This window comes from Seriola aureovittata, chromosome 23 (assembly GCF_021018895.1).
Source record: "Seriola aureovittata isolate HTS-2021-v1 ecotype China chromosome 23, ASM2101889v1, whole genome shotgun sequence".
NCBI lineage: Eukaryota > Metazoa > Chordata > Actinopteri > Carangiformes > Carangidae > Seriola > Seriola aureovittata.
The window spans coordinates 8,314,357-8,338,928 of record NC_079386.1 but is presented as its reverse complement, the minus strand read 5'-3'; the positions used below and the strand labels follow the sequence as shown (position 1 = coordinate 8,338,928).

At 46.9% G+C, this 24,572-nt stretch overlaps 1 protein-coding gene across 10 annotated transcripts in view; it reads right to left on the bottom strand.

The window, feature by feature from the left end:
• Window positions 1-24,572, bottom strand: part of ppargc1a (peroxisome proliferator-activated receptor gamma, coactivator 1 alpha) — a 256,224-nt gene that overhangs the window by 2,101 nt on the left and 229,551 nt on the right. For 2 of the 10 annotated variants that reach the window (XM_056368555.1, XM_056368558.1), the window contains exons 3-12: window positions 17,195-17,386; window positions 16,004-16,129; window positions 14,470-14,824; window positions 12,517-12,562; window positions 12,224-12,297; window positions 7,184-8,420; window positions 5,390-5,482; window positions 4,280-4,400; window positions 2,205-2,326; window positions 1,608-1,759 (exon numbers count right to left, since the gene is read on the bottom strand). In XM_056368555.1, the coding sequence (XP_056224530.1) occupies window positions 1,608-1,759; window positions 2,205-2,326; window positions 4,280-4,400; window positions 5,390-5,482; window positions 7,184-8,420; window positions 12,224-12,297; window positions 12,517-12,562; window positions 14,470-14,824; window positions 16,004-16,129; window positions 17,195-17,386 (2,518 nt within the window). Of the gene's footprint in view, window positions 1-1,607; window positions 1,760-2,204; window positions 2,327-4,279; window positions 4,401-5,389; window positions 5,483-7,183; window positions 8,421-12,223; window positions 12,298-12,516; window positions 12,563-13,485; window positions 14,825-16,003; window positions 16,130-17,194; window positions 17,390-24,572 lie in introns of all 10 variants that reach the window. The other 8 variants (XM_056368554.1, XM_056368557.1, XM_056368551.1 and 5 more) reach the window with 5 other exon arrangements.

Below are 24,572 nucleotides of genomic sequence, written 5' to 3'. Positions count from 1 at the left end.
TTGAGAAGGAGGGGCGGGGGTGGGGTGGGTTGGACACCACACTATTATAAGATTCTCCCTTCCTCTCAATCTCTTTATCCTGTGCTATCAGTATGGGGACGACCAAAATAGCCTGTTCCTGACAAAGAGGCGGTCAAATGAAGGCCTTTCCATTTCAGTAGACTGATTAGTCAATCTCGGCATAATGTCTACCCTCAAGGCTTTAGGATTAGCAACTGTTTCTGTGTGTCAATTTCTCATCATGTCTTCTCTTAAAAAGCTGATGGCTTTGAGCATGTGTTTTGAAAAATATATAGTGACCGCTTCATTTATTGAGGAGAGTGCTCTTATTCTAAGTGACCCATTGACCCTCTTGTAGCTTTGCCTTATTCATTCCTGACCTCCCAATCTGCTGGTAAACACATGTCGGGGGGGGGGGGGGGGACTGGCTGCAAGATGCAAGAGTCAATATCTATCTGATATGTCATCAAACAGAGGAGATTATCTTTTGTAGCTGTGCAACACTTAACATAATGAGGCATGTCTCACTTAAGTTTCAATATGGCTGCTCGATTACTGCCACCTTTATCATTGTGCAGCTTCAGAAGAAAAAAAAAAGAATCTTTTCTTTCTTCACATGTCATAAAGGGCATCCTACCGGAGGAGAGAGTCTTGATTTCACTGATAGCTTGAATTATTTATCAAATGCATCATTCAGCTACAGTTTCCTATCTGAGATCTTTGTATCTGACCCATATGGAAGCTCTGCATATACAGTACATCAGCTACAGATGCATGTGTACCTTTACTCTCAGGAATCACATATGTTAGATGAATCCTGCTACGCCGCTGACACCCACGACACCCCGAACTCCCAACAAAGGCAGTAGGTACGAGTAAGTAGGTATGCTCCCACAGTGGCCCCTCCCTCTATGTAAATGACGGGCGCCTACGTGCCACATCAAGGCTCTACCTCGTTTCAGCGCCGTAACAGCTGGCAACAGATGGAATCTCACTCCAGAGGGAGGAGGGGTTTCTGGGACTTAACCTTGCTCCCACCTTCTTCTTCCTCACCTCATCTCTTTTCCTTGTCTTCGTTCTGCTGCGCCTTTTTTCCCTCCTAATTTCCTCTCTACTCCTCCCTCTTCTTCTCCACGCTCTTAAAGTGATCCCCACACCCACGCAGCACATGGAAACATACCTTGAACACAGCTGCTCGCGTGCTTTTAAGTGCCATCTTTCTCCCTAATGTCTCGCTTTTCATATCCAAACGGTAGAAACAAGCGTCCCATGTGCATATGAGTAATGGAGTCTGCCTCGATTTGCTGTAGATGTGACCAGCAGGGAGGAAATAGAGCTCTATTCTCTGCGTGTTCACAGTCTGACCTCTGAACTCTCTTTGCCCTTTTTGAGCCGCAAATGCCTGGTGGACACATTGAAGGCTGCAAGAACCTTAGATGGATCTCCTTTGATCTGGAAGCATCACTCAAGCCTTTTTTTTTTTTTGCTGTCTTATTCCCTACTCCCTCTTTCCCCTTTTCCTCTTTACACTGACAGCCCTCCCAGCTACGCAAATATACTGCATGACTGCAGGGGGCTGATGCAGAGAACAACAAAGCTGCACTTACCCAAGTCTGTGTAATGTGATTTGCAGAACTGCTTTTGTCCGCCAAAGCACAGCTCGAACTGAGGCTCGTTTGACCTGCGTAAGGTGTGTCCGTTCTCAAGGGCGGCAAAGGCGTCACAAGTGTAGCGGTACGTGATGAAGCCAAAATTGTCCCTGGTCAAGAATAGAAAATGATACGTCAGAGTGTTGCTGTGGGGCAACAATAACTGAACAGGGGGAGGGGGGGCTTGTCTTAGATGACGATCACACTGTTTATATGCAAAAGAGAATCAATAAATGTGTATCTTTGGGGCTCTGTAGGCCGAGACGTAGATGAATCAGGAGACGCTCTGAGACTACAAAAGCTCTGTCTTTGTCTTAGACCTTAAAACACTCGCCTCTGCTCTAAGTTCAGCAGTTACAGCAGGAGATTTTTGAAATCATCATTATTATTATGATTATAATTAGGAATGCTCAAATAAATGGCTACTATAGCTCTACACTAATACCAGACTACTATAAAGATGCACACACACATACACACACACACACACACACACACACACACACACACACACACACACACACACACACACACACAGAGTCCTGGGGGCCTTACCCATCGTCCCTCAAGTTCACTGCACATTCTTCAATTTCACCAAAGACTTCAAAGCGGCGCTTCAGCTCCGTCCGGGTGCAGTTGGACCTCAGTCGCCCCACGTACACCACCCGTCTCTCCTCCTGCTCGTTAAGAGGAAAGACAGAGCAGAGGTAGGAGATTAAAAGGGGGAGTGTGTTTTTCCCTTTCCCCTCTCTTTCTTCACTGAGCCCTAATGAATTGGTCTTGATCACTCCCGTGGATACTGCGGCTGACTTTGGGCCCCCCGATTTTGTCCCCCTTTCCTGTCTGTCTGTTGTGTTCCTCTGTGATTGGTTCAGCTTGCTTCCTCTTATCTGATAGACTTGCAGTTTGGAGGCACCTTCAATCTGCCTTGGCACCACAATTCCTCTTTCTCTCTGCAACTCATCAACCAGAGGCAGTGATTTTTATCAAATCTTAAGTTTGGGGCTGCTTCTTCTTTCGTGAAGTCTAAAAATAAAGCAGCGGGGTGACTCAGCCATATATCAGAAAAGCCTGTTTCTGCCTTTCTTTCTTTCTTTCTTTCCAACTTGGGATTCAAACTTACAATACACAGCAAAGTAGGCGGGGTTGTTAACTGAGAGGTCTGTTAATATTATAAGGATATTCATATACAACAGAGAGGGAGCATTAAGAGCTGCGGCAGTGAGCCATGGGGAAAAAACATGGATTTCCTTGAACCTCAGAGGACGTGGGGGTCATAGCGGAATAATTTTGGAACAAACTGCACGAGGCTGCAATTATAGCTTTTGAGTAGTTTAATTGCATCTGCTAATCATATAATACAGCACAAGCCCGGGGCTACAGTGCATCATGAGTATTATTTATTTATTCCTTCATTTACTTGCCATTACTGGGGCAAGTCCATTGAGGCCTGTTGAAATTTTGAATGCTGTCTTGAGGGTAGTCGTAACATATATGTAAATCAGTTGCCTGGTGCTAAACTCAAAGTTCACCTTTGCCCCGTTTGACTTATACGGAGTAGCCTAGAAATATATAAATTAACTACAGATGACTGTTTTTATGCTGCTTACATACTGTTTGAGACAAAAAAAAAAGTATTTGCTGAATTAGGGGTTTAGTTGCTGACAACTGATAAATAGGCGGTCTCTTCTTGATGGCACCCTGAGGGCTGCCTGTGTGTGTGGGTGTGTGAGTGAGTGAGAGCGCGAGGCAAAAACAGAACGAGACAGACACACACACACACACACGCGCACGCACACACACACACACACACACACACACACACACACACACACACACACACACACACACAAACAAGGAGACGCTTTCACATCCCTGGTCTCCCAAACCTCGTCTGACAGCTTGAGCTTCTCTGCTCGTAATTGTTTGTCTCTCCATCTCTGAAAATGTATGCATGCCAAGCCACGTTTGCATTACTGCATCATTTAAAGTGCGCTTTATCAGCGGGTGGTAGTAGCGTGATCTCCCTGGAAACTAAAGTAATTTCACACTGAGACAAGGAGAGTGGAGACATGGGAGAAAATATGATATTCACTGCATCGGGCTGACTTTTGAAATAGATAAAGAAAAAGGGAAAAAAAAAAAAAGAGCTCAAGAGAATCAGTAGCCGTTTCCTTTTTTGTCCTTTTCCCCGTCTTGCTCTCCTAGTTTCTGTTTTCCACTATTTTAACATTTTACCCCTGTGGTGTGATTAATAAGAGTCGACAGTGTTTCCAGATGACAGAGACGTTAAAAATACACAACCCGGAGATAAAGAGGAAGGGCCTGTCGCCTGAATCATTCAGGAACTCACTTTGTATATATATTCTTTCAGCGGAGGGAGACGCTGAGGCACATGGCACTGGGCTGGAGGCTGTCTCATCCTAAGTAATGTGTGTGTGTGTGTGTCTGTGAGAGGTTTCTGTGTGTTTGCAGGAATTTGTACATGTGCCACAGCAGTGATTGCATGCGGTCTTTTATCAGTGGCAGCAGGAAAGGCGTAAAGTACAGCACAGAAAAAAAACAACAAAAAAAACAACGGGGGGGGGGAGACGGAGGAAATGAGATGGCAGTTGTGTTTGTTGACTCACTATTGCTTTCTGCCTCTGCCTCTCTCTCTGCTCGGCTCTTTCGAACTCCCGCTTCTCGTAGTCCCGGCGGTACTCCTCCCTCTTCAGCCTCTCGTGCTGGTACTCCTCATAGCTGTCATACCTGTGGAGGATGAGAGACTTATGACATCACTGTCCTAGCTTGTCCTCTAAATTCACCCTCCCCTGTTGACGCTGATGAAGAACAACTGCCAGTGTTCACCAAGGAGCAGTCGCCACTGATGGAGGGGGTTGCAAAGGAACGGAAATGGACATGTTAATAAGATGTCTCTTTGCCATTGATATGATTACGGAGCCCGCAGGAAAGGCCCGCGGGAGTGCCGGCGAGCAACGCGGTCGGGGAGCCAGGCAGCTGCAACTGTCAGCACAACTTCACATGTCATTACTTTCTGCTTAGTTAGGGCTTCATCAAGAAGTGCAACTTTCTCCCCCACCCCACACTAGCACAAGACGTGTCTGTTAAGTTTTCGACTGATGAGCGACTCTCGGGCTTGTCGGGTGTCATTAGGCATGTGGGTGCCAAATCAGCTCGGAGCACTGGGATGGTGTCAGTCTCCCTCTTTCTCTCTCTCTCTCTCTCTCTCTCTCTCTCTCTCTCTCTCTCTCTCTCTCTCTCTGCACTGTGTCAGTACTTCTCTGCATATGAAATGGTCCCCTCTGCAGTGGCTCATGGAAAACTACAGAGGCACTAAGTTGAATAAGCATCATTATACAGCTGGGAGCATCGACTCATGAGTGAAGTAATGTGCATCAGTATGATTTGGGATCCTCTTGTCACTAGTCCAATAAAACATGATCAATTAAACATATTTCCCCCAAATGTTTGTCAAGGGGTCCCCGTGTGGACGGAACAGACTGCATACAGGCTTCGGTCTTGATGTGGAGACGGAATCGCAGAGAAATCAAACTGCCTCTGAGTGGTGACAGGGAAAAGTTCATTGTTCACTGTGACTGCTTCTTCAGTGAGGTCTTTTGAATTCTCAGGCAGCCTCGGAGAATACACACTTGTCCCGACTTGAACTTTGTGACTAAACAAAGGTTTATCCCACACAAAACAAATGAGAGGTTAAATAATTCATTTCAAATAATCACCTTGGCCTGCGGCTGAGAGGAGATCGAGACTGAGGGTGGGGGCTCTTGTAAGTCCTGGAGCGAAAAGTGCTTGAATCTGTGTTGTGACGAGACCTGAGGGAGAAATAGAAAATGTTAAACAGGAAAACTTATTTTTACCAACAGCTGGGAGTGATGTTCATCTCGCACAGCAGAAACATGTTTAAAAAGGAATGAAACATACTGTTGGCTGCCGCAAAAGTTGTGACACCTTGGTTAATTTCTTCTTGGCTTTGGGAACCAAATGAACTTCTTTGATATTTGTAATACCCATTAACACGGTTGAAACTGGGTTAATTCCAGATAAAAGCATTCTGGCCTTGTCCTAATCTAACCCAGAAGGCGTGCATGACTTTCTCTCCTTTTCACACACCTGAGCATGCACCTGCTATCTATGTTGTATGAGGAAATGGTCAATACTGCAGGCCCCGGTGGCCCGACTGTAGAGCTTGTACCCCTGCACTCCTTAAGCTTGATGCTTAATTATTGAAGTGTTGCTGAAGAAGGACGAGCTGAATAATGGAGGGGGAGAACTTTGGGAAGCTCAGTGAAGCAAAGGAATGGCAGCTTGGAAAGATCTAGGATCTTGCGCTGTGAAACTTGAACAGAGAGGAAGATTTTTGAGAATTATTTGGCTGACATTCTCTCTATCTTTCTTTGCATCAAAATATAACAAGCTTCTTGTTCTGTCACTTTCAAAACTCTAATCCCTATCCAGCATTTTTCAGAAGGCTTGTCAGTGTCAGATTCTGATCAAATGATTTGGGACTATTACGATATAATCTGTGAGCGAGCTGGTGTAGAACAAGGTCCCAATAAAGATAAAGTGATTCTATTGGCTCTGTGGAGTAAACTGACCTTTAAATAATCAGGCAAACTAACTGAGTCACTGCACTGGAGTCCTACACTGAGGCTCAATGAACTACTACTGACAAACTGAATTTACTCACATCTTTCTCAGCAACTATGGTTTGACTCTGTTCTTCTACCAAAAACACCCAACAGAAACCCCCTTGGCGCTGATCAAAGGGAAGCATGGGAAATGTAGTTCTCACACAGTGCTATGATGATAGGAGTCTCTTTTGAGAGGGGTTTTGAGACTACATTCCCACAGCCTGGATTTGGCTTTCATCTCTGGGGATGTAAAAGAGGAGGGTTTGCCACTCAGTAAAAACAACAGCTGCCGCTTAAAACAATAGCCCCGGCATCAAACACAAAACAGAAGCATGCAAAGGAGCCAGTGAGGAGGGGAGTGTTAGGAAGACACTCAAATATAACTCCCTGCCTAGAGATGAAAACTGATACTGTTCAAAAGTCCAGCGCCTCTGGCACCTTTCATGTTTTGGGTTTTTTTCCTTTTTGTTCATTGTTCATCGCACCATTCAACCAATCGTCTTTCCTCACTGTTAGTTCAGAGAAATGAAAGTGCCACCTGGTTTAACAGGCAGAAATTGGTTAGCATAACAACTGCAGACAACTTGGCTTTGTGTAAGACTTGCCAAATCTAATCTGCATTTAGTCCAAGCAAAGCAAAGACTAGCAGGAGGTCAAGAGCCCGTGCTAAGAGTCTCCAGGGTCTATTCTGTCTGATGACGACTGATCAAGCCTGTTTTACACTCCTAAGCTAGACCCCCTGCCAGCTCCAAGCCCTGTTTAAACTGCATGGGTGGGGTGCAGCCAAGGTTCAGCCAAAAAAAAAACAGGAGATGTCTGTGTGTGAGTGTGTGCAAGAGAAAAAGAGAGAGAGAGAACGAGAGAGAGAGAGAGATGACTTACCAGGAAGAGGGGCGTCTGTCAGGTGAGCTGGAGAGAGAGCGCCTTCGGTAGTGTGAGGAGGAGCTGCGGGAGCCGGAGTGGGAACGAGAACGGGAGCGGGACCCGCCGCTGGTCCAGCAGAAAGGTCTGCCTGGAGAGAGGAGGAGGGAGGAAGGTGGGGAGACGGAGCCTCGCGAAGGGGAGCAGCTGGATGGTGGGGAACAGGAGGGAGAGCAGGGGGGGCAGTCAAAGAGTAGGTCCAGAGGGGTGCCCTCCCATGGATAGAGGAAGCGACTCTCACGGCCCTCACCCAGCTCTAGTTCATCGTGGAAGGGCAGGAAGCCTGGATGCAGGTAAATGGAGCCAGGCAGCTTCTGGGATAAGTACTCGTCCTCTCCCTCCTTGAGGGACTGAGGGGCTGCAGACTTGTTCGGTTTGCTGCCTGTTTCTCTTTCCTGACCACCCTGACTGTAGAGGGCTTGTAAAGGGTGGCCAAAGTGCTTGTTGAGTTCTGCTCTAATTTCTTGGTCGCACAGGAGCTTCCGGCTGGTGGCAGAAGGGTGTTCTTGGTCCCTGTCAGTAGTGGCCTCTCGTGAGGGGATCTGGGTAGTTTGTGTAAGGGTCTGCTTCCCTAACCCCTGGACCCGGACTGCTTCTCCATCCACAGAGGCAAAATTCTGCTGCTTAGCCAACGGACCAGATGAAGCTGATGATGGAGAGCAAGAAGATGAAGATGATGAAGAGGATGGTGGCATGGCTGAGTCCTTACATTCGACATGCCTGTCCTCCACTGTGCCTGTAGTAGGCATGGGAGCAGCAGTGGCACCTGAGGTGACTGTCATTTCCGCTGCTGTAGTCATGGTAACAGTGGCTGCGCCGCCGTCCTTCTTAGTGCTAGCTGACGCTTGGCAATAGTCATGGTCACTGTAGCCACGGGGCGCCGCCCGCTTATTGTTGCTAGTGCTGCGATGCTCCTCAAGGCCGCCCACCACTGTGTGTTGGGTGGCGGAGTAAGGGAGGGCGGTGGACGCTTTGCTCAGCTGGGCATAAAGCTCAGTCTGTTCGGGACCCTTCCTGTTGGGGCCCCCGCCTGAGGCACCTGGGGCCGGGGCCAGAGCGCCGGGGCCCAACTCGCTCAACCTGGCTCTTTTGCATGCCAAAGCTGAGGAGGAACATGAAGACAACTTGGTTTTGAGCGATGCTTTGAAAGGATTCTCTTGACTGGCTTTGTGTGGGGGCGTGGTAGGTGGTGTCAGACCTGCAGAAGGGATGAAGAGACAGAGGTTGGTGTGGGGGTGGGGGGTTGGGGTAGGGTGGGGCGGGGGGGGGGGCAATAAAATGAAAATGGAATCATAATGCAGACCACTCCAAATATCCCCCTCTCCCTCCTTCCCTCACTCATCTATAAACTCCCAGGTCAGTTTATGGACAGTGGACACAGATACATGCCTGATTAAAATATTCACTTTCACTTGGCCTAATCCTGATCTCTATTTATTGCAATCTTGACAGATTAATGTAATGCTTGGTGTAACTTAATATGGTGGTGCTGTAATACGGATGACTTGCAACCCCCTTCCTCTCTGACCTTGGAAAGATCCCTTTTCATGAAAAAAAAAAAAAACACAACACAAAACCCTGTAGAGGACAAAGCTAATGCATCCGAAGAAAAAAATTAAAGTGTGTGTATCATATCTCTGCCTGCCTCACACAATTGTCTGCACTGGACAGCAGCCAATTCATCTGAATCAAACCAGAGACCTTTTTTAACGGTCTGAAAGAACAATCACTGACATGACGGCGTGCATGCTTCACAATGATCCAGCACCGGCTCCGTGAACCAATGTAGGAAGATATGTCACTACACTCAATTTACATGTTGGTGTGCCTGCTGATGTTGCCATGGCGAGATGTCTTCTATGTCATAGAAGCACATGAAGTATTTGCAAATGGGTTGTCATTCTTCTCAGATGGCATGTCACTACTGCTTATGCCACCCCCCCCCCCAAACCCCCTTTCCCATCTCTTCCCCCGCCTCCTACAGATTTACAACCAGACAGATGGCAGTTATATGGGAAGTCCTGAGATGAGCCCACTTTATAGCATTGTTAATGCACTCACACAAACAGCCACTGCCATTACTCTCATTCTCTCTTTCCTCCTCTCTTTTAGTCTTGTATTCTCCCTTCTTCTCTCTTCCTGTTTGTCTCTATTTCTCCCTTTCTGTCTCTCGGCATCTTTTCCTGTTTCTATCTTGTAGAGAACACACGCACGCACGCACGCACGCACGCACGCACGCACGCACGCACGCACGCACGCACGCACGCACGCACGCACGCACGCACGCAGGCAGGCAGGCAGGCAGGCAGGCAGGCAGACAGGCAGGCAGGCAGGCAGGCAGGCAGGCACGCACACACACACACACACACTCCACAATAGTCTCTCACCTGAGTCAAACTCAGGCACTGAGTCAAACACCTGTGCTGTCCCTTCCTCTTTGCTTTTCTTATAATGCACATCCCTCTTCCCTTGCTAGTGAATTGCACCAAATGACAGCTATTAGTATCAAATCCAGTGTTAGCGTATGCACCGGGAAGACAGCTTGGCAAAGGCAGTGCGGGAGCCTGATACATAAAAATGCAAGTTTCTGAAGCCACTTGCTGTGTTTGGAATGCCTGATCCAACGGATTATCATCCTACTTATTATCTGGATGTGTCTGTAAGTAGGACTGCAAGCCCCCACTCCTCTCTATCCCCCCTTTTTTCCTCCGTCGTTCTCTCTATTCGCTCAGTTCTGATATAGACACATAAATGCATTATGCCAATGAAATGAGCTACGAAAAGGAGAAGGCAGGGAGGGAGAGCGGGTGCTACACAGTGCCTGAGGAACTTCTGTTTCAACAATGAAGCACCATCTGTCCAAAACAATGTGTGCGTGGGGTCATAAACTAGGAGCCATTAGCGATGGAGGTGAAATAAATCAGAATTAGATAAATATGTGCCTCTCAGTCAATCTTGCTAGTGATGGATGATCCGCAGACATGAACACCAATCATGTAGCCACCGGAGAGAAAAAACGATGAAGCAAGTGAGCAAGACAGAAAGAAAGAGGAGGGTTTTATAATCTTTTTTCTCGTCCAGCTGTAAATTGCGAGGAGACCTCGGAGCGAATAACAACTCCGGGCTTAAAGAGTTGATCCGCCGGTAAGCCATGCAAATAGCAACACACAGACCACCCCAGTGTCATGAGATACAGTAATTAAAGACAACACGGCAGCACAGGGTAAATCTATTAGCTTGGCAGAGATTAGGCCTGAACAGTCAGATCCCAGGGGGGTCTCAGTGGCTGTTGTAGCTTTACTGTACCTCTCTGAGAAGTGTCACGAAAGCATGCAGCCAACAGTTCAAAAGGTGCTATTGCGTAGTATTAAACATAATTTGGGTCAGTACAAGATGTCCAGGTCTATGTTCCAACTGATAAATAAATTTATCTTTCTATGAAACAGTTAGCATTACTACTACAACTCATCATAAAGCCATAAAATAAAATGTTACTGGCAACGGTTCACGGAAAGTTCCATCAGTGAGTTGTCTACCTGGCTTGAAAGTGGACAGTGGAACCGCCCACCTGGCTAACTTCCATCTTTATCATACGTTATCAGTAACACACGCCCTAATCTCTATTGTAGTGGAATGTTACTCTAAATCTGCAAAGGACATGTAACTCGCGACCCAAAAGCTTTCATCTGTGCTTACTGGGATCTATATCCATCTGTCTCATACAGCACGAGACTCAAAAGCTAATCCCCAAGTAGGAGAGGGGCTCAGTAACCTGGAGCTTTCTGGACTAACGACTTTTCCTGCTAATATTCAATCCTAAATTTGCGCAGCACCGTGAAGTCAGGTGAAGGGCTTTATTTGACTGTGCTTGCAAAATGGATGCGGTGGAACAGAACGGATGCACAGATTTGGCCACAGGTCAACAGGCTCGCCCCCATGCAGTAAAACAGGAAGAAATATTAACTGTGCTTGATTGCCCCAGAGCTTAAGCAGCCCTGCTCTTTCCTTTCTTTAGGTCTCAACAAGCGTAGCCTTTGACCCCTCCGGCACTTCAAACCAAGGTCAGACGGACTGAGGGACACACATTTCTATCCCCCGCAAGAGCTGAGTAGAGGGTGCGGGGGGGGGGGGGCAGACATGAGGTATGTATGAGGACCATTTCCCTTGTTGGTAAATGAATACCCAAAGAGAGCAATGCAACATCACACAGCGCGAGAGGCTAAAGGGCAGCCATTTTGTTTTTATTGACCATAGATGATTAATCTGGGGAAGAAGGGGGGTAATTACTGACATAATTTGCACAGAGGGAGAAAGATGGTTTGACCCCCAATAATGCAGCTTTCACTGAGACTCTCCTCATTTCTGTCTTGTATTTATCTTTTGCCTATAGTTTTCTTTTGATGTAGGTGATTATATCTCAATAACACAAAAGAATGATGTCAATAATGATTATAAAAAACCCTCCCACTGACTCCATTTACAAAACAACATCCTATGCGTGTAAGTCTTAACAGTGGAAAATGCCCCCCCCCCCCCCCCAAATTGATCAAATTGCTTGTATGGCTCTGGATTTAAAGGAAGGAAGGTACAGAACATACAGGCAAAACTGAATTACATAGCAAAACCAATTAAAACAATAACACCGCCATTTCAATTTTCCTGTGATGCGTAGCCTAAGTAAGCTGTCAGTCAGAGAGCATTAGGATCTGATGGAGGAAGAGTAAAGCATATTAACGCTTCAGTAACAGGGGAGGGGAGACGGCGGAGGATGGGAGGGGTTTGCTAATAAACCCTGAAGAGATTGAAAAGCCTAATCAATACTCAGGCACATAAATGTTCTCCTTTGCCTTCACCTTGAACTTTGAACTGCGATGGAACTATCAAGATGCTGGAAAAGCCACAGTTAACCCATTACTCACTACAAGAGGGAGGTTTTTTTTTTTTTTTGGTAAATTTAACAATGACTACATGTGTTTTAAATAAGCAGAAAAATGTGCTCACCTGGGGTTCCAGCAATCTCCACACTTAATGTGCGTTCAATGGTTTTGTTCTCAAACGGTGATCCCTTGTGGTCACTGGAAGACAAAAAAAAAAGTGCAACATTTTACCTCTCGGGGGGAAAGCGAGACCTTGCGAGCTTTTGTGATCTAACAAATGGAAATGAGTCACAAAAATGCCTCAACTTGGATTCTAGTCCATATAGTCTTCTTTGAGTGTGTCATTTTTTTCTGTAGTTTGTTGCTGCTTTTTTTTTTTGTTGCCTAGAATAATGTGGAAAAACTTCTCACACTTACTTTGGAGACTCTGGGGTCAAAGGAAGTGGCAAGGTGGTTGGTTTGGCTGCAGAACACAAAGGAGCATGGGTAATTATTGATCTAGGTATAACACTCATGGCAGAAGAGAGCAGGTCCACATTCTGCAACTATTAATCTCAAACTAGCTCATTAAATGCAAATTATGACTAAATAGACACCCATCCCTGGTTAGAAAGTCCTTCTATGGACACTAGTGTACGGAGCATATCTTTTTAGATTGACCCCGTTTTAACAATTTATTCTCTTAGGATAGACTGTTCACTCTGTGAGGCAGGATGAAGTGATGGTACATGTTTCACAGGTGTCTAGACACAGACATACCCTGCTCAAGACAACAAACAGATCAAAATGGAATAAAGACATAGAGAGACGATGCCACAAACAAGACACATGACAGTGGGTGAGCCCCTCCCTGGACAATAAAGTCATAAACGCATGCACCAACAGCAGAGGAAGGGGAAAAAAGAAGGAAGAAAGGAGAGTCAAGGAAGCTTGTGCAGTTGCCCGAGGCTCTGGCCGACTTGTGCTCCAGCTAAGGGAACGTGGCTTTAGTAGCACGACGCTAAAGAGCAGCACCCGGGCTTTGAGTCTAAATGTACATATTCAGCACACTCAGCTCAATCAGCAAAAGATGGTTCAAGGGTCGACTTTATGAATACAACACGTACAGTAGCAAAACATGGCTCGCCCCTTTTCCCACCCCCTCCGTTTTTTTGGGTTTTTTTTTAACTTCACTCGATTTAAATTTTAAAGAATGCCTCCGGGACTAGCAAAAAGCATTGGCTAGCAGGCTGTTTGTTGTCATTGTTGTTTGTGCCCTCAAAATGACTGTTAGATTCGAATTAGAATAGGGGTTAGTTGTGAAGTCAAACTGGGAAGTGGTTAGAGCAGGAGAGGGAGAAGAGAGAGCAGAGATAAGGCCAGTGGGGGGGATGCAGTCATGATTACCTAACAACGGGAGGCCCTGGTCGTCGGGGTGCTCGCTGAGTGCCTGCCTGTGTGGGTGCCCTTGCCCTTGTATGATGCAGGGAGGGGTGGGCTCTGCAATTCTAGTATCTGGGAAGAGTGGGCTTGGTGGGCCCTGTGAGAGCACCGCTGCGGGGCTGCCCGTGACATGGTCATCATCATCATCATCAACACCATCATCATCATCATCATGGTCAACATCCTCCCCATAGCCCCCCTGGATTGGCCACCCCAGCTCTAGTCCAAAGCCCATGTCTAGCACTGGATCTGCCTGGCTGACCCAGCTCTCTAGGTCTAAGGCAAGAGGTGACAACAGGGGCTCTGACTCAGGCTCTTCAGCCTGACTTACTCCCCGGTTTCTAAAATCAGTGGTCCCTCTGAACTCTTCCTCCTCCACCTTTGAAACAGCCTGGGCTGGACTCTCAGACCTCTTACCTGCTAATTTGCCCTGAGTGCTGGGTAAAGGGGTGATCTTAGGTGGGGGAAGGTGGGCCCGATACTGAGCAGGCCTCTGTTTGGAGGTGAGCAGCTGGCTAAGTAAGGGGTGCCCCGGCTTCTCATCTCTTTTCCTAATAGTCACTGTGATGTGCCTATGTGGTGCACGGCTGGCACCACTACTGCTACTACGGCCTTGCCTGCCAAAGCCCTCACTAGCCTGAGTGGCGCCCGCAGCCTCTCGGCAATGCTCACAGCTGTGACTCACCTCTCTGGGAGGGAGGGAATAAGAATGCATATACCTAATAAACCTAGCGGCGGCCAGGCGGCCCACATTGCCTGGCGGCCTTCCTTCTTCACTGGGCGGCCCGTGCTCCAGTTTGGGGCGGGCATGGCCGCAGGTGGAGGTTCTGTGGCCGACAGGGATAGAAGCACCCTCCGACTCCTCAACACCGCCATCGTGAGTGCAACGCTGCCACTTCCCAGCCCCAACACCAGCCACACTACACTCGCCTGCAGCCCGGCTCTCACCTCGCTGGTGATGCTGCTGCAGCTGCTGCTGCTGCTGTTGTTGTTGAGATGGCACAGCTGACTTCTTCTTGGAGGTGGTGGAGGAAGATGAAGAGGAGGTGGAGGAGAGGGAGGAGAACGAGGAGGTGGATGACGAGGATGGCGACGAGGAGGAGGAAGAGGCGCCAAGACCCAGGCCACTCTTGTCCCTGCCACTGGCGCCGCCCCACGTGCTCTTGGCTTCACTGGCTTTGGTGTGGAGCAGGATGTCATCGGTGGCCGTTAGGTATTTCAGCAGCTCAGTGCAAGGCCGCCTCACCGGGCGGTTCTGTTGGCTGGAGCCCCCTCTTGCTTTGCCATTCCAGGGGCTCTCCGTCTGTGCAACATAGCAAGACAGAGAGAAAGAGAAAAGTATTAAGTTTGATCAAATAAAAAAGTTTTGCTCACTGTTCACAGTGCAGTGCAGTTGGTCCAGTTGTGAAAAATGTTATGTGCTTTACTTGGCACAAAAATAAAAGCAGAGAGAGACGGTGCGAGGGAGAGGCTAAAGGAGCGACTCAGACCGCCTGAGCACAGCGGTTGCCCAACTGTCTGGGAGGCGATGGTGGGAGTGCGGTCCGCCCATCATCTTAATTGCGTGGCCCTCCGAGCACCACAGCGCCACTCTGTACGCACACCATGTCCTCCGGGAGTCCTCATTCGCTGTGCTCCAGAAATGGATGACTCAAAGGCACGGTATGAAAATAGACTCTGTGAGGAGGGTTGACGCACTACATGTACAAACATAGTACGCACGGCACACACAAATCTGTGTCTGTGTCGTGTTTACCAGACAGTGTGATCATACAAAAGCTTTTTACATTCAGAGGATTTGAAGCGCGAGGGAAAGCATAACACAGACATTTTCCCAAACAAGAGCAAATGATCAAGTGTTTTAAGCTGTAAATGAGGCTGAACATATAGTATGTCAAGTTCTGAAATTCACATACTTTATTCACATTCATAAACGTATGATACTTACACTGACTAAATTTAATCTCAATCAATCCCGCCCCTTTGGAGAAAAACTCTTTTGAGAGCCATCTAATGAGAACATGAAGTCTGATATTTTGATCTTGTCATCTCAAGGCATCAATCTAGCCACAAGAGTGCCTGTCGCTGTTTCTTTTTCTTTTTCTTTTTCTTTTTTTTTTTCCAACAGGCACCATACCAAGGCGGATAAGTGGTGGAGCTAATGAGACAACGGTGCCGATGCCTCGCCTGGAAAGCCCAACAGCAATCAGCCTGTTTTCATTACGAGATGGCCCCCCGGGAGAGTAGACTAGAGCAGTAGTCTAACATCTTCTAAAGGCGGCCACCAAAACAAGGAAAGAGTGAGGGAGGCAGGGAGGGAGGGAGAGCAAGCAACCAGAGAGAGGAAGAACAGAGTGAGAGAGATAAACAAACGCGAACAAAAAAAAAAAGAAAAAAAAGAAATGTGTGTACATGAGTGAAACAGCATGGCAGTGCGTGTATTTGTTTGTGTGTGTGTGTGCGTGTGTGTGTGGGTCCCTACCTTGACGACGGCAGGTGGTGGTCTGATCCGGTGGTTGCTGCTGGCTGCATGGTTCTGTGCCTTGCCACCTGTGTATTGATTATAGCTGAGCTGGGAGTTTGCGGGTGCCAGAAGGAGCTTCTTCAGCTGCGAATGGACCCAAACAGAACAAGAGAAAGTGGTGAAGGAGGGAACGTGTGGGGGGTGTGTGTGTGTGTGTGTGTGTGTGTGTGTGTGTGTGTGTGTGTGGGGGGGTATGCAAATGACCATTTTCTTTCAATTAGACAGCCTGTGCTTTGTAAATGTACAACCAGCAAAGACCAGTAATGCAGCTATAAAAGATAAAATCACTGACACACCTCAAAGATTACAGATTTTTATGCAATTTACAGTATGTGACAGGACGAGTCAAGTAGTTTTTCTGCCTGTGCAGGTGTTTTTGTGTACACAGAGCCAGGCTTCACAAATGTGATTGAATAAACACACTCAGGCTTGTGACTAAAGGTCATTTGGGAGGGACCGGCATGGAATAAAATGGACTATAACGGAACATAACATAACATTTTAGGTCAAAGCCTTTCAACTAGAGAAATGCCCAGATGGTTATGGTTATGTGTAAAAATAAAGAAGGAAGCACAAAGGTAAGCTGACTTCTTATTGACAGCCCTGTCGTTTTGCCAGAGAAGCTGACTGGGGCACGGGGGGATTAGTTGAGGCCCACTGAGAGCAGATGAGATGAGATAGATTTCGTTTTCCCCTTATTTTCATTACATACCAGCTTGATTTCAGGGCTTGTGGCACTGTGTCAACCACAGTTGGCCCCACCACAGCGTTCATATCATTGAACTGGCGCCACAATAGCACTGTTATGTAATTACCACTGAGCAGCGAACACACTGATCCATTCCATTTGCTGCCCTCCCCTCTGCATCTGTATCTCTTTCATGCTCTGACTACACATATAGGGAGCACATGGTGGCAAATGTGTCATGAGTGTGGATCGAGCGCAGCCAAATACAGAAGTCGAACAGACAAACGGCCAGCTTCGGTTGCCCAGTCTTGTTGAAGAGTCTTATCTGGTGTCTGCCATGAACTGGCAAAGAAGAAGCAGTGTGTGCAGGGTTGGAGGTCAGGTCTCAGGAATAACATATGTTTTGACCCTGGAGTGGTGGTAATGGGAGAATAATGAGAAGGAGGAGCTGTTGGTCATACCAGGGAAGGCTCCTCAGGCTCTGGGGTGCGCGGCGAGCCGTCGGGGGAGGAGGGACAGCTCCGGTCACTGGCATTGGTCACGTCCCCATCTGCCAGGGCCTCAAACGAAGGCAATCCGTCCTCATCCACCGGGATGCTGTCCAGGGTCTCTGTAAGCACTGCCAGCAAGTTGGCCTCATTTTCTTCATCTATCTTCTTAGGAGGGCAAAAACGGGGGGAAGACAGAGACAGAAAAACAGAGACAAGAAAAATAGGACATTTTAGTCTGAGAAGTTGCGTCTTTTTTTTTTTTTTTTTCTTCAGGGAAGTAAAGGTGGTGGGTGGATGCATGCAGACTTTCATTGCTAATAGAGTGGGAAGATCTTTTTTTTTCAAATTTTTTTTTTTCAATTTTTTTGCAGCAGCTGAGCTGGCGCTATTCTTTTAAAAAACAAAATTCTCTCTGTGTGCAAGTGAGTCAAGCCTGTCACTCATATTTTAAACACGCAGCTTACTGGACCAAAATAATATCTCCCCCAAGAAAACCCATTACCAGGGCTGACAAGTAGCAAGTGTCTCGGGAGGACAGGAATGGGCTGCGGTGGGTTGCGGCAACGAGGGGTTTTTGTGGGGGTAAAGGAAACAATGAGCGGAAGTCGACTCTGCTCTCTCTTGTGCCACGGAAGAGGGAGACGATCAGCTTTCCGACAAGATGTTCGCAAGCAACCCTCAGATAAGGGGAATTACCACCCACTAATTCTAACTAAATGTGATATATTTAAAATGTTGGCATAACAGCTGATGTTCACAACGGCCGGGAAGTTACCATCAACATTTCAGGAAAAATAAAGCTTGTTCTTTGCCACTCCGCTCCTCTTTGATGTACCAGCGGAGTTGTTTGCCTGCTGCAGCTGGCTGTTTAATGGTTGAGATTAGAAGTGTGTGTGTGTGAGAAATAAAGAGACAGAGAGATGAATATATAGAGATGAATACTGAGAGTGAGGGGAAAAGAGAGATGTGAGCTGCCAGCTATCAACATGGGAGGTTTACTGGGGATAATAACTATGCATGTGAGTAGTGAAAATAACAAGAGTAGAGAGAATGTATATAGATAGATATTGAGAGTGAGAGGAATGTAGCTTGCTTGACAAAGGCGTGTGTGTTTGTGTGTGTGCACGGCTCTGCCTTTGCAAGTGACAACTTGTGACAAGTGACAACAGGAACTGTAAGTTCCAGGGCCATAAAAGCCCAGAGGACTTTAAGACAGCGGAAAGATAAACAGCGTCGTCACCCCGGGACGTTCTGCGGCCAGCCCAACAAGAACAAATCCCTTTATGCACACGGCAGGATTATCATCGCTCGGCAACGGCGTGTGGCCATCATTATGCCAAAGGGGCCACCAACCTCTCAGATACCAGCACCATGCCTCTAAGACTCCGAATCCCACATGCACAAAATTTACCCGCCCGCTTGTTTCTGTCTACCCCACTGATTTTACACAATTACACACCCACCATGGATGGCACTTTTGGAGCAGCTTTGGATTCACCAATGAGATAGCGGCCATTTTAATGCTTTACCCCCTCCAATTTTCATTTAAAGATGACACAGATATCTAGGACGTTCAGTTAGCTAGCTAACAATGACTAAAACGTTAATCTGATGCTCATTGAGTAGATTTTCTCCTAACAACATGAGCACTCAGTCATTATTAAAAAATGATAAAGGGGACATATTTCACAGAGATAACACGACGTAGACTGGGGCCATGCCGCACTGGCAAGCAATGCCTTGCAGGAAATTGCTCTGTATGAGGTGGCATGCTGTTTAATTACTTGCAAGGAGCTTCAAATCCACTGTGCTGGAACCCTGTGCTGCTGAAATGCTCACCATTTTCCAGCATCCCAAGTTATTACCTGAGCACTAAGCGGATAGGTATTAACCGCTGATAAAGCCAGAGCCTTTTCTTAGCCCAAACATATACCCTCGCGTGAGGAATTGAAAGTAGGATCATTTTAGATTATCACAAATGAGTCTTTAATGAGCCAGCCATCTGTTTAGGTCCAACCTAACCAACCAATCCAAGCAATGCTGCATTTAGGTGTGGCTTTATTCACCTCTGCAGTACAAGTTCAAACCTATACACTTGCTGTAGAAATTGCATTCTATGCCACTGTGTGACACTAGTTACATTAAAAGTTGAGAGGGCTGCTCAGGCTTCATTATGTCATGGTCTGGAAAGGATTGGGGAATTTCTGAGGCTGTGGCAGGCTCGGATGTAGTGATTTCAATCCTGTTTCAAAAAGCTCCACCAATTGGCAAGCTCCCACAGGCACACTGCATCCCCGAAGATAACCCAAAAGGGACTCTCATATTCTGAAAGAGACACTTGTAAAACCTTGAATCGTGACGATCATGCTGCAGCCGCTGCTGTGACTCTAGTGGAGGCACTCATGGGCCAAGTGGGGATTTGAGAAACTGGGGTAAAGAGCAAACCTCAGCGATCGTTTTTACTCCGGAGAGATCATGATCAAATACCCCTGTCCAGGAGGGCGAGCTTTGCCATGCCAGCTGAAGGACCACACCTTGCACAGTTTCCGCACCAAAGTCAATCTACCACCAATGACTCGCTTGCCCCTTGCATATTTATAAACAGAACCTCTGTGTGGGTGGACTTCAGGAGCTATGGCACCCAAAGGGGGTGACACCAGGATAACCTGGCAACCTGCTTATAGCCATGTCCACTTATATTGATTACTACAGCAGCTGCTGAGAGGAAAAGAGGGCAGGAAGAACAAAGGGGAGACGAGAAAAATTGTCTCGGCGGGAGCACTTTCTCGCCCATCCCGCTTAATGGACCTCACCGAATTAAAGAGATCTTAACAATCCTGGGCTAATTGTGGGATCACAATATATTAACCCCGCTCCAATTCTAAAGGGTGCCATTTTGAGCCTGTTTTATTCCAAATGCTTCAATTAGCCATAAAACATGCTGGCAAGTGCTGGCAGAGCCTCTCTCTCCCCTCCTTCACCCCAGCTTCCCCACATCGGAGAAAAGAAAGCCAACTCCAGTTGTTCATTATTAGGTGAGGCCCTTTTGTTATCAGGCAGGCTGTCTTTGAGATTGTCCTTGCGTTTAACTCTTTTATTGAGTTCCATAGCACAGCATTGTGTTCCAGGAGATACTATTCACGCGGCTGATAACGGAAGGTGAAGGTGCTGCTTTAAACAAACACTCACTTCTGAACACTGGGGCAAATAGCCAAATTAAATCTGCTAATTGCTTCTTGAGGATTCCAAGCTCCTGAGCAAATTTGCCAGGGATCAAATTTTAACGAGCTTTTCAGGGCAATGCATCATTTACATGTTAAAAGGAACCAAATGTGTTGTGAAAGTGCCAGCACGATAGACCTGATCACTGAATAACACCAAGATGAAGTTTCAACAGACTAAACAGCCCCGGCGTTATCTTCAATGAGAGGCAGAACAAGTGAGACAGACTCTGGATGTGGGAAGATAAAATATCTCCCATTAAATGGGTCATCTGGTATTTAAAGTACTGTTTATTGTCGCCGTCTCTTTTTGCTCCCTCTTTCCCTCTCTCTTTCTGCAAACAGAGGAATAGCAACCAGGTAGTTCAGACAGAAAACACTCTTAATAAACTGGCCCTCAAATTGCATGGTGGGGTTAAATCTGCGCCTCGACAATTTAATTGCATTGCTTCATCTCAATCTTTTTTTGTCTGCTCCCTGCTCTGTCAGGTTTCAAAAGCATTCCATTGGATGAGGTTAAGCAACTTGACAGGCCTTCTAATCATGGTACAATCACAAATTGTGGCGTGTATAAGTGTGTGTGGCGACTGGTGGGGTGGTGGCAGTATCAAGTCGTCACATCTTGACTCTGCCAAGAAAAGCGGCCTTGGATTTGATAAACAAATAATGTCATTCTGTGTTATTACCCCCGGCCCCCAGATTTCAGAGGAAATAAATCAAAGTCAGCCTTGCCGTTAAGGCGTTAGTCAGGCCTGACACGTCGGCCGGTCACACAGGCACAACATATGGCAGCGGGGAAGGAGGGAGGGAAGAGAGGAGCGGAGGGTTAAGGTATGGCACGATGCACGGCGGAGAGACAAATCATGGCAGCCACTAGAGATGTCTGGTCATTTAGCATGAGCTTACTGAGATGGAGAGAGGGTGATTATGGCCTATACGGAGCAATGAAACCATACATAACACTGCTAAGTCCCTCTGTGTGTCTGTGTGTGTGTGTGTGAGGCGGCACAGTCTGACAGTGTTCCAAATCATAAAACTAAATGTTAAACCTCCATTGTGGTCAGGGTTTTGCACCACATCACAGCAAACTAAAAGCTCCTATTGGTTCTCGTTTTCCATCTGACTACATCGTCAATGGAGCATCTCGTTATTCTGAAACTGTTTCCTACGCAAATGATCCTATGGACCAGATATCGAGGGTCTGTTGTGGACACACAAAAAAAAAAAAAAAGCCCCTCTGTTACTGCTCTCTGTTCACTATATGTTCTGGTTTATCATCATGGTTTGAGTGGTAAGTTGCTAAATGTTGTGCCTTGTAAATGCAGAAGAGATTGTCCAGTCGAAGCAGCAGGCGGCATATTTTCGGCTTCTCCATCCTACTTAGCCATAATACCACAACTGGCCTTGTGATAATCCCTTGGTCCTGGCAGGGATTCACTATTTTGTGCCTCTGTTAAACAAAAAAATGGCAGCTCTCTGACTGAAGAATAAGGGCTGGTGCAGAAGCTGACTGTTTACATGCCAAATGTCTGTCCCCGTTTAAAGGGCTACATGAGTTATAAATCAGTGAGGAAACAGTGCGACCTATCAATGAGGACCAGGATGCGTGTGTGCGGAGATGATGCATCTCCTGGGAACCATTTGAGACTGTTAGAGCACTATCAGATGAGCTGATGGGGGGGTGGGGAGAAAGTGAGAAGAGGAGATATCTGTAAGTGAGTGTGTGAGAGCGAGCCAAAGAGAGAAAGAGAACTGTTGTTACACATCCTGACAGAGACCAGATCCAATTGAGACACCTACCCAAAGGATGTTAACAGTGCTGTTCTTTCTAGTTCTCTGTGGAAAAATCCTTTGACTGGTAACCCTGCTGCTGAAACTAACCACCTGAACTCTGTCACACATCTGCTGAGATCAGCTGAGGCTGTCACATGCCTTCGGACCAAACAGGCCCTTTCTGTCTAACTTTGGGTCAAAAATCATGCAGTCGGGTTGTGTACCTTTCCACAAAAGCACACACAACCAGAGATCAAACAGCAGCTGGTGAGAAAGCTCTAATGAATTGTATTCTTTATACTTATGACAGCTCTATAAAACGTAATCTAATAACTTCCATCTAATCACAGCATACAATGCATGCAGGCTTGTGTTAATATCAACTCACACACATCCTCAAGCAGCTATGCAAACAAGTGAGAGCATCACGGGGGGGTTCGGTGTGCCCTGGTGGAGCTTCACCACCTATACATCCTGACCCGAGCTGCTGTTGTTTTCCTACTCCTACAGCCGTCCAACAGATGGTCCAAGCAACCATTTGCTAACACCACAAAATCACACACCATCATAATGACTGGACACTCACTCTTTTGTTTTGGCAGCTACTTCCCAATCGGCCTGGCACGAGAAAACACTGATTGCTGTGATTGCTCTGCCTCCGACTTGCTCTGACGGTCACAGCGGGGGGGGTGGGGGGGTGGGGCAGAGATTTGGAGCCTCGAATAAGGAATTATTCAGCTAGATGCAGAGATGGGATGAGGAATGGTGCTTCCCTCTGCTTTTTTTCGCCTAATGGCATGCAAATAGTTATTTGCTTAAGTCGGCAGCTCTGAATGTGCACCACTAAGCAAGGGGCCTTTGAACATACTGTTACACTGTTGATAATGTGTTGGAGGAACACAGGGAGGGGGACAGAGCGAGTGCAGAGAGAGAGAGACAGAAAAAAGGAGCATAGGGACTGTGTCCAATGTTCATCTTGCTAAATGGACACTGCCACATTTCCTGGCTGGAATGTAGGCCTGCCATCAGCAGTCAAGAGTGGCTGTCCATAAAACAATTACATCCACAAAGACGGCTGTCACTTTGGTTTTGACATTTACATAGATCTGCGAGGGGAGCAAAAATGGACCAGAAGTTCTTATTTTTTGCACAGAGGACTCAATGTTATTATCCGCAAGTGACACTACCTTTATACACTCACAGTCACACACACACGCACACACACACACATGGACGCACAAGCGCACACAAATGCAGCTCCTGACCTTTCAGGGCCTGCCAAGTCCATCGAGGGTTGGTGGAGTTTCATTTGTCACAGTAATGTCTTCCTCGGAAACATGCCAATGCAAGGAGAGCCAGGGTACAGTGGAGAAGATATAGTGCTTTACAGAGTTTCAAACAGTAGGTGCGTTTCTGTGTCATTGTCTTATTCTGAAATCCTTGCGCGCGCGTCTTTGTGCATACGGCAGAGGACGCAATGTCACAAATTTATGGTGATTGAAATGACAGAATCTTTTGGGGGAAATGCAGTCAATGTGATTCTGCGGCTAAGAAGGTCACCCTATTCAATTTGCACTCAATGCCATACGCCGTGCCACAGGGAAACACCTGAAAGCAAACGATCTTATCGAGGCCTCACAGGCTTCACCACTTACCCACTGCATAAAAGCTATTTGCTGATTACTAAATAAACGCATTATCTTTTACCTTGACTTCTGCGTGCGCGGAGTGAGTGCCTTGTCGCTCCTGGATCCAGGTAGGAGGCTGCCACTGCAGTGTGTACGCCTCTTATCCGTGTCGTGACTTTGTGAGCATGTTATCTGAGCAGGTCTTTTTTTTTTTTTTCTTATTTCTTTCAAGTGCCATATGTGTATGTGCTGCACGTGTAGTAGCGGTGGTCAAACACGGAGGACTTCACAAGCTTTTTCGTGTTGTGTGAGTGGTAACGATGTGGGGATGCGCCTATCTTTACGAGTAAAGAAATGAAAACACATCAAAGGAATCATGCACCCATTGACATGAAGCAGGGATACTATGAGGAAGGATGAGGGGGGGGGGGGGGGGCATGAGAGCTCTCAGAGCCTTTTCTTTGTAGCATCAACATCGAATGTTGAGCTGTATTTCATCTTAATCTAGGATCTTTTCTCCGTGGCATACTGATCATGTTGCCTTTAGTTTGGATAGGGCCAGTTTTCACAGCTTACACTGAGCTGAGCAAACCCACCACACCTGCACACACTAGTGCACTGTACAGTGTCTGCCAAATGCAGAATGATCAATGGCCATTGACCACTTGACAACAAGCGTCCAACACTCGAAATCCCTTCCCAATCTGCCCATCAAGTTATTATACA